This window comes from Macaca mulatta, chromosome 8 (assembly GCF_049350105.2).
Source record: "Macaca mulatta isolate MMU2019108-1 chromosome 8, T2T-MMU8v2.0, whole genome shotgun sequence".
NCBI classification, from domain to species: domain Eukaryota; kingdom Metazoa; phylum Chordata; class Mammalia; order Primates; family Cercopithecidae; genus Macaca; species Macaca mulatta.
The window spans coordinates 61910594-61924458 of record NC_133413.1 but is presented as its reverse complement, the minus strand read 5'-3'; the positions used below and the strand labels follow the sequence as shown (position 1 = coordinate 61924458).

The following is a 13865-nucleotide window of genomic DNA, read 5'->3' as shown; positions in this document are numbered from 1 at the left end:
TGGAGTTGCTTTATGTTTTACTCATATTTCTCAACCCAGAGAGGTTTCTTTGCCCATTTAAAAGTCCTGGTATCTTGTAGGAGCTTGGCTCTTCAGGTTTATGGGCTATGCTCTTGCATAAAACATCTGGAGATGCATCTTAAGTACACCGAGCAAAAGTATTGAACTTTACAACATTGAATCTTGGAGTGCCCTTGACTTTATAGTTCAAGCTTATGTAGTTACAATTCTGCAGTATTTTCCATTAACCCTTTTAATTTTGCATACAAAAGGTTTTCAGAAACATGAACTGGTTAATAAGAAACCCCTTCTAAATTTCCCATAACTGTTTCTGTACAGCTCCCAGTGAAAAGACACTTACATCATTGTATCAGGGCCATTACTGAAGAAAATAACTTGGTAATTCTTGTTGTTATGGTGAGAGTTTTTTTCTTTCACTTGCATTTTATACAGCAGCATGGTCTAGATTAAGCCATGAATTAGACAGGTTTTGCTAAGTTACACTCCAGTAACAACCCAAATCTCAGTTTACGGCAACAAGGAGGATTGTTTCTCACTCACGTTGCATGCTCTTTGGGATTCATCTGTGTCTATCCTCCGCAGTTTGTCAGTCCTCCAACCCAGAGGAAGGAGCATCTTTATCTGGAGTACACCTTCCTGTTGCAGAAGGAGATAGGCAATAGAAGTCTCACTAGACAGTACCTCAGAATATGATGTTTTTTGGCTTGTAGATCTCTGTCTTTATGTTCACATGGGATTATCCCTGTGTGCCAATCTGTGTTCAGATTTCCTTTGTTTATGAGAGCATCAGTCACATTGAAGTAGGGGCTCACTCTACTCTAACATGACTTTATTATAACTAATTACATCTGCAATACTCCTATTTCCAAAAAACGTCACATTCTGAGGTACAGAGGGTTAGATCCTCAAGATTTGAATTTGGGGAGTGAAGCAGCTCAACCCCAAGCAGGAACCATGCAGATAAGGATGCTTCTGGAATGCAGGGCAACAATGACACAATCATTGTCAGTATTATATACTTTGACACAGCAGCTGCCTTTTGGGGAATGCAGTGAGGCTGAGGAGGCTACACTTTTGATTACATATCCTTAGGAAATCTACAACTGCAATAGTTTGAATAAATTAAGTAAAAATGTTATATGAAATAGTGTCTAATGAGAATTCTATTTCTGGGAAGGCAGAGTAGATATATTTTTGCCTCCTGCTTATTTTTCTTTTATTTTTACTTTTTTTCTGAGACTGAGTCTCACTCTCTCGCCCAGACTAGGGTGCAGTGGTGCGATCTCAGCTCACTGCAACCTCTGCTTCACATGTTCAAGCAATTCTCGTGCTTCAGTCTCCCGAGTAGCTTGGATTACAGGCGCTCACCACCATGCTTGGCTAACTTTTGTATTTTTAGCAGAGACGGGTTTTCACCATGTTGGCCAGGCTGGTCTTGAAATCCTTACCTCAAGTGACCCACCTGCCTCAGCTTCCCAAAGTGCTGGGACTACAGGCATGAGCCACTGCACCCAGACGCCTCTTGATTATAGTACAGACAGCTACAACCCCTGGATATCACGTTTAAAACAAACATTAGATGACTCAGAATGGTGAAGAGCAAGAAAGCAGACTGATCAGGGACCTTGGACTCCAGGAGCAATGTGATGCTCTTTCCTGGGCACTTTTTCCTCATGTAGCTCAGGCTTCAAGCTGAAGAAGCCAGCAACCAACCTGAGCATATCAACAGACACAGAAAAAGGCCCAGCAAAACCTGAGTCCCTCTAGACAACAGGCCAAAACAGTGGAGGCCTAGCAATACAGGTAACTTTTAGACAATAACCATTCTTCCCCAGCCAAACAGCACAGAAGAAACTGTGGCCCCCACCTCCAGCAAGACCAGCAAAGCCCAAGTGAGGAGGTGGCTTTCACTCTCCCCAGGCTATACTGAGGCACCTAAGGACCCCTTGAGACTGCTGTCTGAGAAAGCCAAGTAGGAAATTAGGGAATCGTCCTGCCAGATGGTTGCACTCAAAAGCTTGAGGTCACAAGGGGAGCCTGGGCTTGCGTCCTCACTCAGCGGGAATGAAGCTCCCCTCCCTCTTCACTGGGGTGGTTGCAGAGAAGGCCTAGGGGAGGCTCCAGTGCTCTCCATTTTTCAGGGGGTGATAAGGCTGCCCTGCCCTTCTCCATCCTGAGATGCATGGAGGCCGTGTGGGGAGGATTCACAGAATACTACACCTCCCATCCAGGAGGGTTATGAGGTGGCCTGACAGGGAGCCAGAACCCCAATTCCTCCCAAAAGTAATGAAAAGAACCCCTTTGTGTGTCAACGGAGGCCAGGGAGGGAACCTGGACTTCTATTCCCACATGGCAGTAATGATGTGGGACCCCTCTTCCCACGCCACAGCAGTTTCAGAGGAAAATACCTGAAATAGAAGGCTTCAGTAAGATCCAAAGCCTCCAGGTTTCAATAGGAAATTATTCACCATACCAAGAACTAGGAAGATCCCAAATGGAATGAAAAAAGGCAATCAACACTGAAGTGATAGAGGTATTGCAGTTATCTGAAAAAGATTTTAAAGCAGTCATAGGCTGGGTGCAGTGGCTCACACCTGTAATCCCAGCACTTTGGGAGGCTGAGGTGGGTGGATCACATGGTCAGGAGTTTGAGACCAGCCTGACCAACATGCTGAAACCCTGTCTCTACTAAAAATACAAAAATTAGCCAGGTGTGGTGGCACATGCCTGTAATCCCAGGTACTCAGGAGGCTGAGGCAGGAGGCTGCAGTGAGCCGAGATCACGCCATTGCACTCCAGCATGGGCGACAGAGTGAGACTATGTCTCAAAATAAATAAACAAACAAATAAATAAATAAAGCAATCATAAAAAATGCTTCAATGAGCAATTTCAAACACACTGTAAACAAATGAAAAATGGATGAAAAATCTCATCAAAATAATACAAGGCCCAAAGAGAAACCAGATGGAGATTTTAGAACTGAAAACTATAATAACAGAAATAAAAAAGATTAATAGATGGACTCAGAATATAGATCAGAGGGGAAAGAATCAGTGAACTGAAAGATAGAAGACTAGCAATTATACATTCTCAACAACAGAGACAGCACAGACAAAAACAAGATGAGCAGAGCCTAAGAAGCCTGTGGGATTTTAATAAAACATCCAACATTTGTGTTATTCAAGTCTTGGATAGAAAGAAGAGAGAAAGTCAGGACAATTCCAAAGAAATGCACACCAAGACACATCATAGTCACACTTTTAAAATCAAAAAGGAAAACATTTTGAAAGCAGCAAAAGGGAAACATCACCCTGCCATTTACATGCTGAATGGTGAATGTTTGAATGCTTTACCCATAAAATTGCAAGGCATTGCAAACAAGGCAAGGATATCCATTCTCACCACTCTTATCCAACCTAATGCTGGAAGTCCTTGCCAGTGCAATAAGTCAAGAAAAGGAAAAGACCTATAGATTGAAAAGGAAGAAATTAAACTATTTTCAGGTGATACAGATACCTACATAGAAAATCTCAAGGAATCTACAAAAATACTCCTAAAATGAATAAATGAGTTGAACAAGGTTAGATGATACAACATAAACCCAAGATAAACATATAAAAAATTAATGGCATTTCTGTATACTAACAATGAATACATGGGGTGATAGGAAAAGGAAAGTTACATCCTTTTATTATCAAGACTTTGTAGTAAAGCCTAGAACAAAACTCCCATACACTGTATTTCTTATACTTACCGTCCATACAAGATCATTTTTAAATTTTTTATTTTTATTTTTATTTTTTGAGATGAAGTTTTGGCTCTTGCCGCCCAGGCCAGAGTGCAATGGCATGATCTTGGCTCACTGCAACTTCTGCCCCCTGGGTTCAACTGATTATCCTGCCTCAGTCTCCCAAGTAGCTGAGATTACAGGTGCCCCCAACTACGCCCAGCTAATTTTTTGTATATTTAGTAGAGACGGGGTTTCACCATGCTGACTGTCTTGAACTTCTGACCTCAAGTGATCCACCAGCATTGGCCTCCCAAAGTGCTGGAATTACAAGTGTGAGCCACCGCACTCTGTCCTGGTACATACAAGATTCTTAAAGTATTTATTTCCTGACCGGGCGCAGTGGCTCATGCCTGTAATCCCAGCACTTTGGGAGGTTGAGGTGGGCGGATCACAAGGTCAAGAGATCGAGACCATTCTGGCTAAGATGGTGAAATCCTGTCTCTACTAAAAACACAAAAATTTAGCCAGGCATGGTGGCGGGTACCTGTAGTCCCAGCTATTTGAGAGGCTGAGGCAGGAAAGTTGGCATGAACCCAGGAGGTGGAGCTTGCAGTGAGCCGAGATCTCGCCACTGCACTCCAGTCTGGGTGACAGAGCTAGACTCTGTCTCAAAAACAACAACAACAACAACAACAACAAAAACCCTATTTATTTGCCTTCTTAGAGCAGGGTGTGGTGGTTTAAGCCTGTAATCTCAGCACTTTGGGAAGCCAAGACAGAAGGATTGCTTGAGTCCAGGAGTTCAGGATCAGCCTGGGTAACATAGCAAGACACCATCTTTACAAAACAACAGCAACAACAAAAAACTAGCTGGATGTGGTGGCATACACCAGTGGTTCCAGCTACCTGGGAGGCTGAGGAGGGATGATCACTTGAGCCCAGGAGGTTGAGGATACAGTGAGCCATGATGATGCCACGGCACTCCAGCCTGGATGACAGAGTGAGACTCTCTCAAAAAACAAATCAAAACAAAAAAAGCAAAACTATTTCCCTTAAATAATTTATTAATTTGTCATTTTATTTAAGTTTGAAAGAGTTTTACTGTCCTAAGTGCCTAAAGTTTATAATAGATATGCATTTTCCCGGTGTTTTTGGAAATAAAAGTTTTCTATGTGTCCTAGTCTGCTAGGACATATTCATTAATATCTTCAGAGATTTTTTGTGATTTTCATACTTCAAACCCATGACCCCACTCGAGCAATGGATTATTTGGTTCACATCTGGTTATTGTGAAGCCTTGCCATTCAAGCCTGCATTGTAATATTTGTCTTATCCTCTCCATTCTCGCAACTCAACTAAAGTCAAGGATCAAGTCCTGCTAGTTTATTAGTGTATTAACTGGTACATATCAGGTACTGAATATATCTGTTGAGTAATGAATGGGTGGATGCCACTGCCCAAGTGTAGGCACTCATGCTAAATTATCTTCCAAGAGCCAACCCTCCTGTCCTACTTCAATGCACAAGTGGTGAAAAGAATTTATAGAATCAAAATTCTTTCACATCAAGACTTTCTGCTTTCTAAATGAAGCCTGAGTTCATCGCGATTTTTTGGGTTCTTCTCTTCTTCTTAAACCCACATCTAGCCAATGTCCTCTACCTGCTACATGGCTCTTTTAGTCTCACTGCCTCCTTCCTCAGTGGAGCCCATATTGGTCTCGTTGCTAGTTTCTTACCAATGATCCTTCATGTTGCCACTGGAGTGATCGTTGTGATGTTATTTCCCATTGCCTGGAGACTGCGCTTAATTAATTTATGTGACTTTTAGGGTCCTAATTTTCTTTGCTGCCCACTCATCCCACCTCAGTTCCCACTAACATGTTCTCTGTGGATGTCCCCAATGAAGGAGGGGAGAAAAATGTACATTTCTGAAATACCGATCTATCTGTGGTGCCCATGCTTTAACATATATATTTTTTTTCCATTTGCCTGAAATGCCTTTTCCCTGCTTGTTCTCCTGAAAGACATGGTCATCTTTTACAGCTCAAATGCTTTTCTCCGTATAACATATATTAGTCTGCTCAGCACAATAACAGAATACAAGAGAATGGGTAACTTAAACAGTTTATTTTTTCACAGTTCTGGAGGCTGAAAGTCCACCATCAAAGTGTCATCAGGGATGGTTTCTTCCAAGTCCTTATTCTTTGGCTTGCTGATGGCCACCTTCTCCCTGTGTCCTCACATGGCCTTCGCTGTGTGAGCACACCTGGAGTCTCTTCCTCTTTTTACAAAGACACCAGTGCTATTGGGTTGGAGCCCCACTCCCATGACCTCATTTAATATTCATTACATCCTTAGAGGCCCTATGCCCAAATATAGTCACATGGAGGATTAGGGCTTCAACTTATGAATTTTGGGGGAACACAGTTCAGTCCATAAAATCAGGTCTCCCCTCATTGCCTGAGGCAGAACTGAGTGTGGCTTCTTTATTAGTTCATTCTGACACTGCTATAAAGAACTACCTGATACTGGGCAATTTATGAAGACAGTAGGTTTAACTGACTTACAGTTCCACAGGAAGCATGACTGGGAGGCCTCAGGAAGCTTACAATCATGGTGGAAGGGAAAGGGGAAGCAAGCACCTTCTTCACATGGCAGCAGGAGAGAGAGAGCAAATGGGGGAGGAACTGCCAAACACTATCAAACCATCAGATCTCCTGAGAACTCACTATCATGAGAAGAGCATAAGGGAAATCCACCCCCAAGATCCAATCACCTCCCACCAGGTCCCTCCCCCAACATTTGGAATTACAATTCAACATGAGATTGGGTGGAGACATAAAGCCAAACCATATCAACTTCCCTTCTGCTCTCCTTGGGATTCCTAAAGACCGTCATTATCTAATGGCTTATAGCCGTGATTTATTGGCCTTTCTACCAAATTGTAAAGCCAGAGAGACCCTGGTTTGCTTGCTTTCATCTTTGAAACTTAATAAATATCTGTTAAATACATATTATTTTATAACAACTTGGGTGACAAATAATAAAAATACTTATTAGTTGAATTTACATTTATGCTTATTGAGAAGATTTTCCAAATATGTAATTTTATTCATTTGATTTTAATTCCCCTTCCTTTAGAAATTAACTCTTTCAGACTCTAGGTCCATGTTCAATATTTTTTAACACCTACAGAACTGTTTATTAGTTTGGATACTGGATGAATCAAGCTCATTAAGTTCTGGGGGAAAATATTAAGAAAAATCATGTAGGCTTTGAAGTTTCTTTTGCCTTCTAGGTGTGTGCTTACAGAATAGAGCATTTCATCAAACCACGTTATTGATTGGCTTTGTTGCTATCCGCTTCAATTCCCACTCTTCTTTCCTTTGCCTCCTCTTTCAGATAAACAAGCTGGAGGCACGCCTGAGGCAGGCAGGGTGTACAGATGTTAAAGGAGTTCCAAGGAAGGCTGAGGAGCGCTGGATGAAAGAAGACTGCACTCACTGCGTCTGTGAGGTTTGTGCTGCGAGAAGTTTTCCCCTCCAGCTCCCCCCATTTCACTTCTCCTAGCCAGCCACTTGAAGCATAATTGAAAAATTCAAAAGGAGAAAAAAAAAAACTTTATATCAATAGATTCTAGGTATATTTTTAAGATCAAGGTACTGGTGTGAAATTTTGAGGTTTTTGCTTACTGATAAAAAAGTATAGCCACAATCTTATGAGCACTTGCCAGAGACAACGAGCTTTTTCCATGTTCACTGATGGACAAAGGAGCTGAGGCTAAGGAAGTTTATGTCAACAAGTAAACTGAGCCAGCCTGGGACTTGAGTTCATCTCATTATTCTCCAGTCAGGCTCACTATAAACACTGTGGGCACTTGGTAAACTACCCAATTTTACGGAAAAATAAAAAAGTGTTGTCATGGTGTCCACCAAAACAAAAAAACATGCTCCATATTTGTTATTTAGTTTGCTTTTTGAACAGAGCTGATTCTTTCCAGCCATCTAGAAATGTATGAACTTCCTCAGCTAATCCTACCATATGGTACGATACGGTAGGTAACATTTTATAGGGCAGCCTTGCTCTTCGCGCTGCAAATGTGTGGAAAGAAAGATTGAATAGAAACCATGCAAAAATGAGCTTATACTATGAACAATTTTTATTGTATCGAGACAGTCAGCTTATTAGATTATGTATTATAATAAATATTTATTTGTCTTTTAAGTACTTTGACTATAAAAAACATGGAGGTGATATGTGCATGTTGCCTTTCAGAGTGGCCAGGTCACCTGTGTGGTGGAGATTTGTCCGCCGGCTCCCTGTCCCAGTCCTGAATTGGTAAAAGGAACCTGCTGTCCAGTTTGCAGAGACTGAGGAATGCCAACTGATTCCCCAGAGAAACGCTAATAAAAGTGTTGTGCTCTTGAGCCCTGAATGGGAAATTTCTCAGGAAGAGACACTTAGGACTTTGGCACTTTTAACTTGTAGTCACATCATTGATATGGAAACCACTGACTTAAGCAACTTACTTCATTTAATCTTACATATACTGAAGATCTTTTATTTTGTTCATTTTCTAACACATCTTGAAATAATTCAAAACTAAAAGCAATAAAGTGTATAGGAAATATTTTATCATAAGAAATATTTCTTACTGTAAGCTGTCAGTTTTATATACCGCATCTGGAAATAAAAAGAATACCATGGAATATTTAAAAAATATACGAGTATTGTGGAAAATCTCTAATTTTGGAATTTAGAGAGGTCTCCAGGTTTCATAATCTGCAGGAATTTTGAAATAATGAGTTTCACACTTACGAAAACATCTGGAAGGGTCTATGATACTTTCATGACAATGTTGTGATGCTGTTCTCCCCACTGACCCCCCTCTCTCAGATCTACAACCTAGACAATTGTCAGATTTTGCTGGGAAGGCATTTATCTTAACCTTCATTAGTCTCTTAAGTCCTGGGACATAAGGAAAAAGTCAGTAAAGGAATATCATTATTTTAGGGAACTTGTTAGTTCTGCATGTGGCTGAAAAATGCAAACTCTCTGAAAGAAAGAGACTAAAGCAGAATTGCTCAATGTCTGCCTTCCTCTTACTTGTCATTGTTACCATTCCTGAGATGTCAAAATTGAAATAGAGCCAAGCCTGAAATTCAGGAGCAATCTGAATTTACTATAAGCAGACTTGAAAGTGTTTCTGACTTTTACAAAAGGTGTTGCTGTAGGGTTCTTCTAATTTGGGCACTCTCTTACAGCATTTGACACAGAACCCCATAGACAAGTGTATTTATACTCAGAATTGAGTATTAAGTAATTTAGGTGATTTTCACTTCATATTAGATCAGAGCCTTTAAAATCTGATATAAAAATATGTACTCATATGTGGGGTTGATAGATCTTTTTAAAGAATACTTTGTGCCAAGGCTTTTTTTTTTTTTTGAGACAAGGTCTCACTCTGTCACCCAGGCTAGAGTGCAGTGCAGTGGTGCCATCACAGCTCACTGCAGCCTCCACCTCCTGGGCTCAAGCAATAGTCTCATCTCAGCCTCTTGAGTGGGTGGCGGGACAGGTGCATGCCACTATGTCCAGCTAATTTTTTTTTTAATTTTGTAGAAATAGGGTTTCACTGTGTTCCCCAGGCTGATCTCAAACTTCTGGCTTCAGGCAATCGTCCCTCCTCAACCTCCCAAAGCACTGGAATTACAAGCATAAGCAACCATGACAGCCAAACCCTTTGAGGAAATATTTCATGTAGTGTGCTGCCAAGAGAGGGCCTCAAAGAGACAGCGCTACTGTTTTTCAATTACAAAATAAACTTTTAAAAATAGGCATCGTTTCCCAATATTTAGAGTTCTTTTGTAAAATGCAGTATTAGTTTTAGAGAAAATATTCTGGTAGCTTTTTTTATCGTGAGTGAGGAAAGATGTTTCTGGAGTTTGTAGTATATTTGTTTTTAAATGTGTTAGTGATTCCCAAGATCCAAATTAATTTTTACTAAAAAAGTTTAAAAGGATAAATCTTAATATGCCATAACAGTTTTATATTTCATGGCTTTTAAAAATCCAAAACAATTTTTTATTATACTAAGTTTTAAAAGATAAAACCTAACAAATCTCAGATGCTTGACATTTGGTGGCCTTTTAAGACCCAACATGGTGAAATGCAGCTAAATCTTCTGAATGTAAGTGTAATGCGTTCCTCAGAAACAGTCACAGTAAGCTTACCTGCAGATGAGAGTAACAAATGACAATTATGAATGAACTTGGTCAAGTTTAGGTTTCTCATAATATTCATTTGCTGTTGTTCATCTTACTGCCATTTAAACAAGACCTATGTGATTGCTGATTTTATTTTTTACACACTAACCACACATTAACTTGGATGTCACGTGGTTAATATGACTGGCTCATATAACATAAACAGATATTAAAATAACAGAATGAAATTATCATTTAAAATGGAACTGGATTGACTACATGAGGATTTTAAAAACTGTTTGTCGATTGACAAGGTAACTTGAAAATTCAGCCAACTTTATAGACATCATTATAATTCAGTCATATAAATTGCTTTTTACTTTGTACATTTTATTGTATAACACTTGTTTGTCTATGTTTTTAATATTGTTTTTATTCTTGAAAATAATATTGCAAATGGTAAAAATTTCAAATATTTCCCAAGGATATATACCCTGTCCTTCATTTCTCCAGTCTAAGTGCAATGACTATTTTTAATTTTAGGATGTGTGCCTGTGTGTGTGTATGTGTGTGCATGTGCCTTTGTGTGTGTGTAGTAGAAATTTCCATTTTTCAGATTTTAAAAGAAAGTATCACATCAAAAATAAATGAGCTGGGTAAAAGCTACGTAAGCTGATAAGACTTACACACGTGAAGTGGTAATGATATTTTGAGAGAAAAGAAACTAAGTCAAGTTAGAGGAGAACTTGGATTTTTAGAAATTTAGAATCGTTTAGAAGTGGAAAGTATCAAGTAATCTGTTTTTTGGAAAAACATGTGAAAGAAACAACACGACTTGCTGTCAGGGCATGGAATATGTGATTGACAATGTGATACCATTTGCCCACAAAAGAAAGAAAAAATGTATAAAGGTAAAACACATGAACTGGATGTACAAGTGACTCTGAAGGGCAGAGCATGGAGGCAGAGCTAAAGGAGCAGGCTGGAGCCACACAGGTCTATGCTGATGAATCTGGAGAACATTCCAATTTGATCCTGGTAATGAACCAAGCACAATGAAGACAAGGAGCTCTAGTGCCCAGTGTTAAATCAAAGCCCAGACACTAGAAGCGCAAAGAGCCTGCAAGACTACGTTTTATGTTTTAAACCCATGCCCCAAATTTCTAATGACATGGAAAACTGAACTAACCAGAATCCTGTTCTGTTTCAGGTTTCTAAAATGCTGAACAAAATATGATACAGAACATGAAATATGTAATTGAATATGAGAGGAAAAAAACACGGAAAGTCTCTGAGTTTTACAACGGAAGGAACCTAAATCAAGAGATACAAAAGGCAAGCCAGGGACAAAATAAAGTCAGATATAGGTAGGGCCTGGTAAAGTTGAGGCTGGTGTTTTAAATTCACACTTGGGATTAGATGGTGCAGCCTGGGGCCAGGACAATGCTATGAGCATAAACCAAGTTGCTTCCTTAGGACGTCCTTCCCATGGAGGATGCCTGGAAAATCTGGTCTCCAATCCAGGGATGCTGCAGAGAAGGTCCTTTCTATTCCCAGCTTGGGATGGAAGAAACTCTTATCCCATGCCCTGTGGAGGTCTGCAGTTAAATTGACACTAGCCTTAAGGTTTGGAAATCCCAAGCTAGGAAACGGATGTAAACAGTTGCCCTGTCCCAATAAAGAAATCACAAACCATATGAGGAAACGGCTCATCACACAGATTAGTGAAAAAATCACAACAAATAGGATTATTAGCACCCCAAGGATTTAAGATAGTAAAAAATTCTGAAGGATACTAAGAGAAGGAATGGAACTGGTGGAAAATAGGAAACATTTTGAAAAACTGACCCTGTGTTGCACTTTATATTTTAACAAATTTCAGCGATCGAGTGGTATTTTACACTGTATATTACTTCATAACAAATACACTCAAAATAGAAAACTAATAATTAACAAAATGATAGTATATGCATATACTTTCATCAAAAAATAGATTAGGATGGAAATTATAAAATATTTAGACTGAACCCAAAACTAAAAAGTATCTCAAAACTTGTGGAAAGCAGTTATAATTGTGAAGTATAATTGAGTGATGAGCATTAATTCACTTTGATCACATCTGAATGATTTCTACTTTTAGCCTCTGCAGTTCTCTCTGACCACAAGTAAGCACAGAGCACTTAATACACAGGTCTCTGATGCATAGGCCGCGTCACTGTAGGCATTTGGGGTGGAAGGGAGTAATGGAAAATATGAGAAAAAAGCTTGAATCTTAGAACATTTTGGGAAGAAAGTGACAGACCTTTAGTCACTGTTCCCCTCTGCACTAGCAGTGGAGGGTTATAAAAATACCCAGTGGGGAAAAAACACCTAAGTGGAGTCTTCCAGGTGATGACTGCTTAGGAATCACCCATCTATTAAGATATCACCACTACTGGGAATGACAAGCATTTGAAATGGTACCTTTATAAAAAGAGAGCATGAGGTTGGGCACAGTGGTTCACACCTGTAATCCCAACACTTTGGGAGGCCGAGGAAGGTGGATCACCTGAGGTCAGGAGTTTGAGACCAGCCTGGCCAACATGGCAAAGTCCCGTCTCTACTAAAATTACAAAAATTAGCCAGGCATGGTGGAGCACACATGTAATCCCAGCTACCTGGGAGGCTGAGACAGGAGAATCACTTGAACTCAGGAGGCAGAGGTTGCAGTGAGCCGAGATTGTGCCACTACACTCCAACCTGAGTGACAGAGTAAGACTCCTAAAAAAATAAAAGGCCAGGCACGGGGGCTCATGCCTGTAATTCCAGCACTTTGGGAGGCCGAGGCGGGAGGATCATCAGGTCAGGCGATTGAGACCACTCTGGCTAACACGGTGAAACCCCGTCTCTACTAAAAAAATATAAAAAATTAGCCGGGCGTGGTGGTGGGTACCTATAGTCCCAGCTACTCCGAAGGCTGAGGCAGGAGAATGGCGTGAACGCAGGAGGTGGAGCTTGCAGTGAGCCGAGATTGCGCCACTGCACTCCAACCTGGGTGACAGAGAGAGACTCCGTTGTTTTTTTTTTTTTTTTAAAAAAAGAGAGCATAATGATGACCAAAATGTATAGTGCTTATTTTATAACCAGTATGTGTAGTCACGGCCTTGTGGCATGGGACCATATGATAAAAGTCAGTTATATGCCTTGAAAAAAAGCAACACTGCTTCTTAGAGTACTGAATATCATGTTGTCTCAGATGTTAAGCAGCAGAAAATGTAAAGGATGTGCTCCTAACTTCTCAAAGGATTTGAAGTTTAAATGAAAATAGAAGAGTCATGCAAACCAACTTATTTGACTGATATTGTCACAGAAGCAATGTTTCTTTGAAATATACATATACACAGTGTATATGTGTATCATGTACATATATATATTTGTATATGCTTGTGTATATGCTTGTATATATTTATCTGTGTATATATATAGTCCCAGAGTCTTGTCTGACCTTTCTCCTACCTCCACTCAAACTACATTTCTTTTCATTTTTGAAATTTATTTATTTATTTTTTTTGAGGCACTGTCACCCAGACTGGAGTGCAGGGGCATGATCTTGGCTCAAAAACCTTCACCCCCCTGGTTCAAGCGATTCTCCTGCCTCAGATTCCCAAGTAGTTGGGATTACAGGCACGCACCAAAAAGTCCAGCTAATTTTTGTATTTTTAGTAGAGACAGTGTTTCACCATGTTGGCAGGCTGGTCTCGAACTCTCGACCTCAAAGGTCTTGCCTGCCTTGGCCTCCCAAAGTGCTAGGATTACAGGCATGAGCCGCTGTCCCTGGTGACAGACTACGTATTTTTAATGCATAAATTATACAAGACAAAACTTCAAAAGCAAATCCTAAACAACATTTGGTTAAGATCCTTCTTCAC

The 13865-nt window shown here is 40.2% G+C and overlaps 1 protein-coding gene across 1 annotated transcript in view; it reads left to right on the top strand.

The window, feature by feature from the left end:
- PXDNL (peroxidasin like) overlaps positions 1-10441 on the top strand; it is a 504118-nt gene extending 493677 nt beyond the window's left edge. The window contains exons 22-23 of the mRNA XM_015145355.3: positions 7154-7267; positions 8027-10441. Coding sequence (XP_015000841.3) covers positions 7154-7267; positions 8027-8125 — 213 coding nt within the window. The 3' untranslated portion in view covers positions 8126-10441. The remainder of the gene's footprint in view (positions 1-7153; positions 7268-8026) is intronic.
- The last annotated feature ends 3424 nt before the right edge of the window (positions 10442-13865 follow it).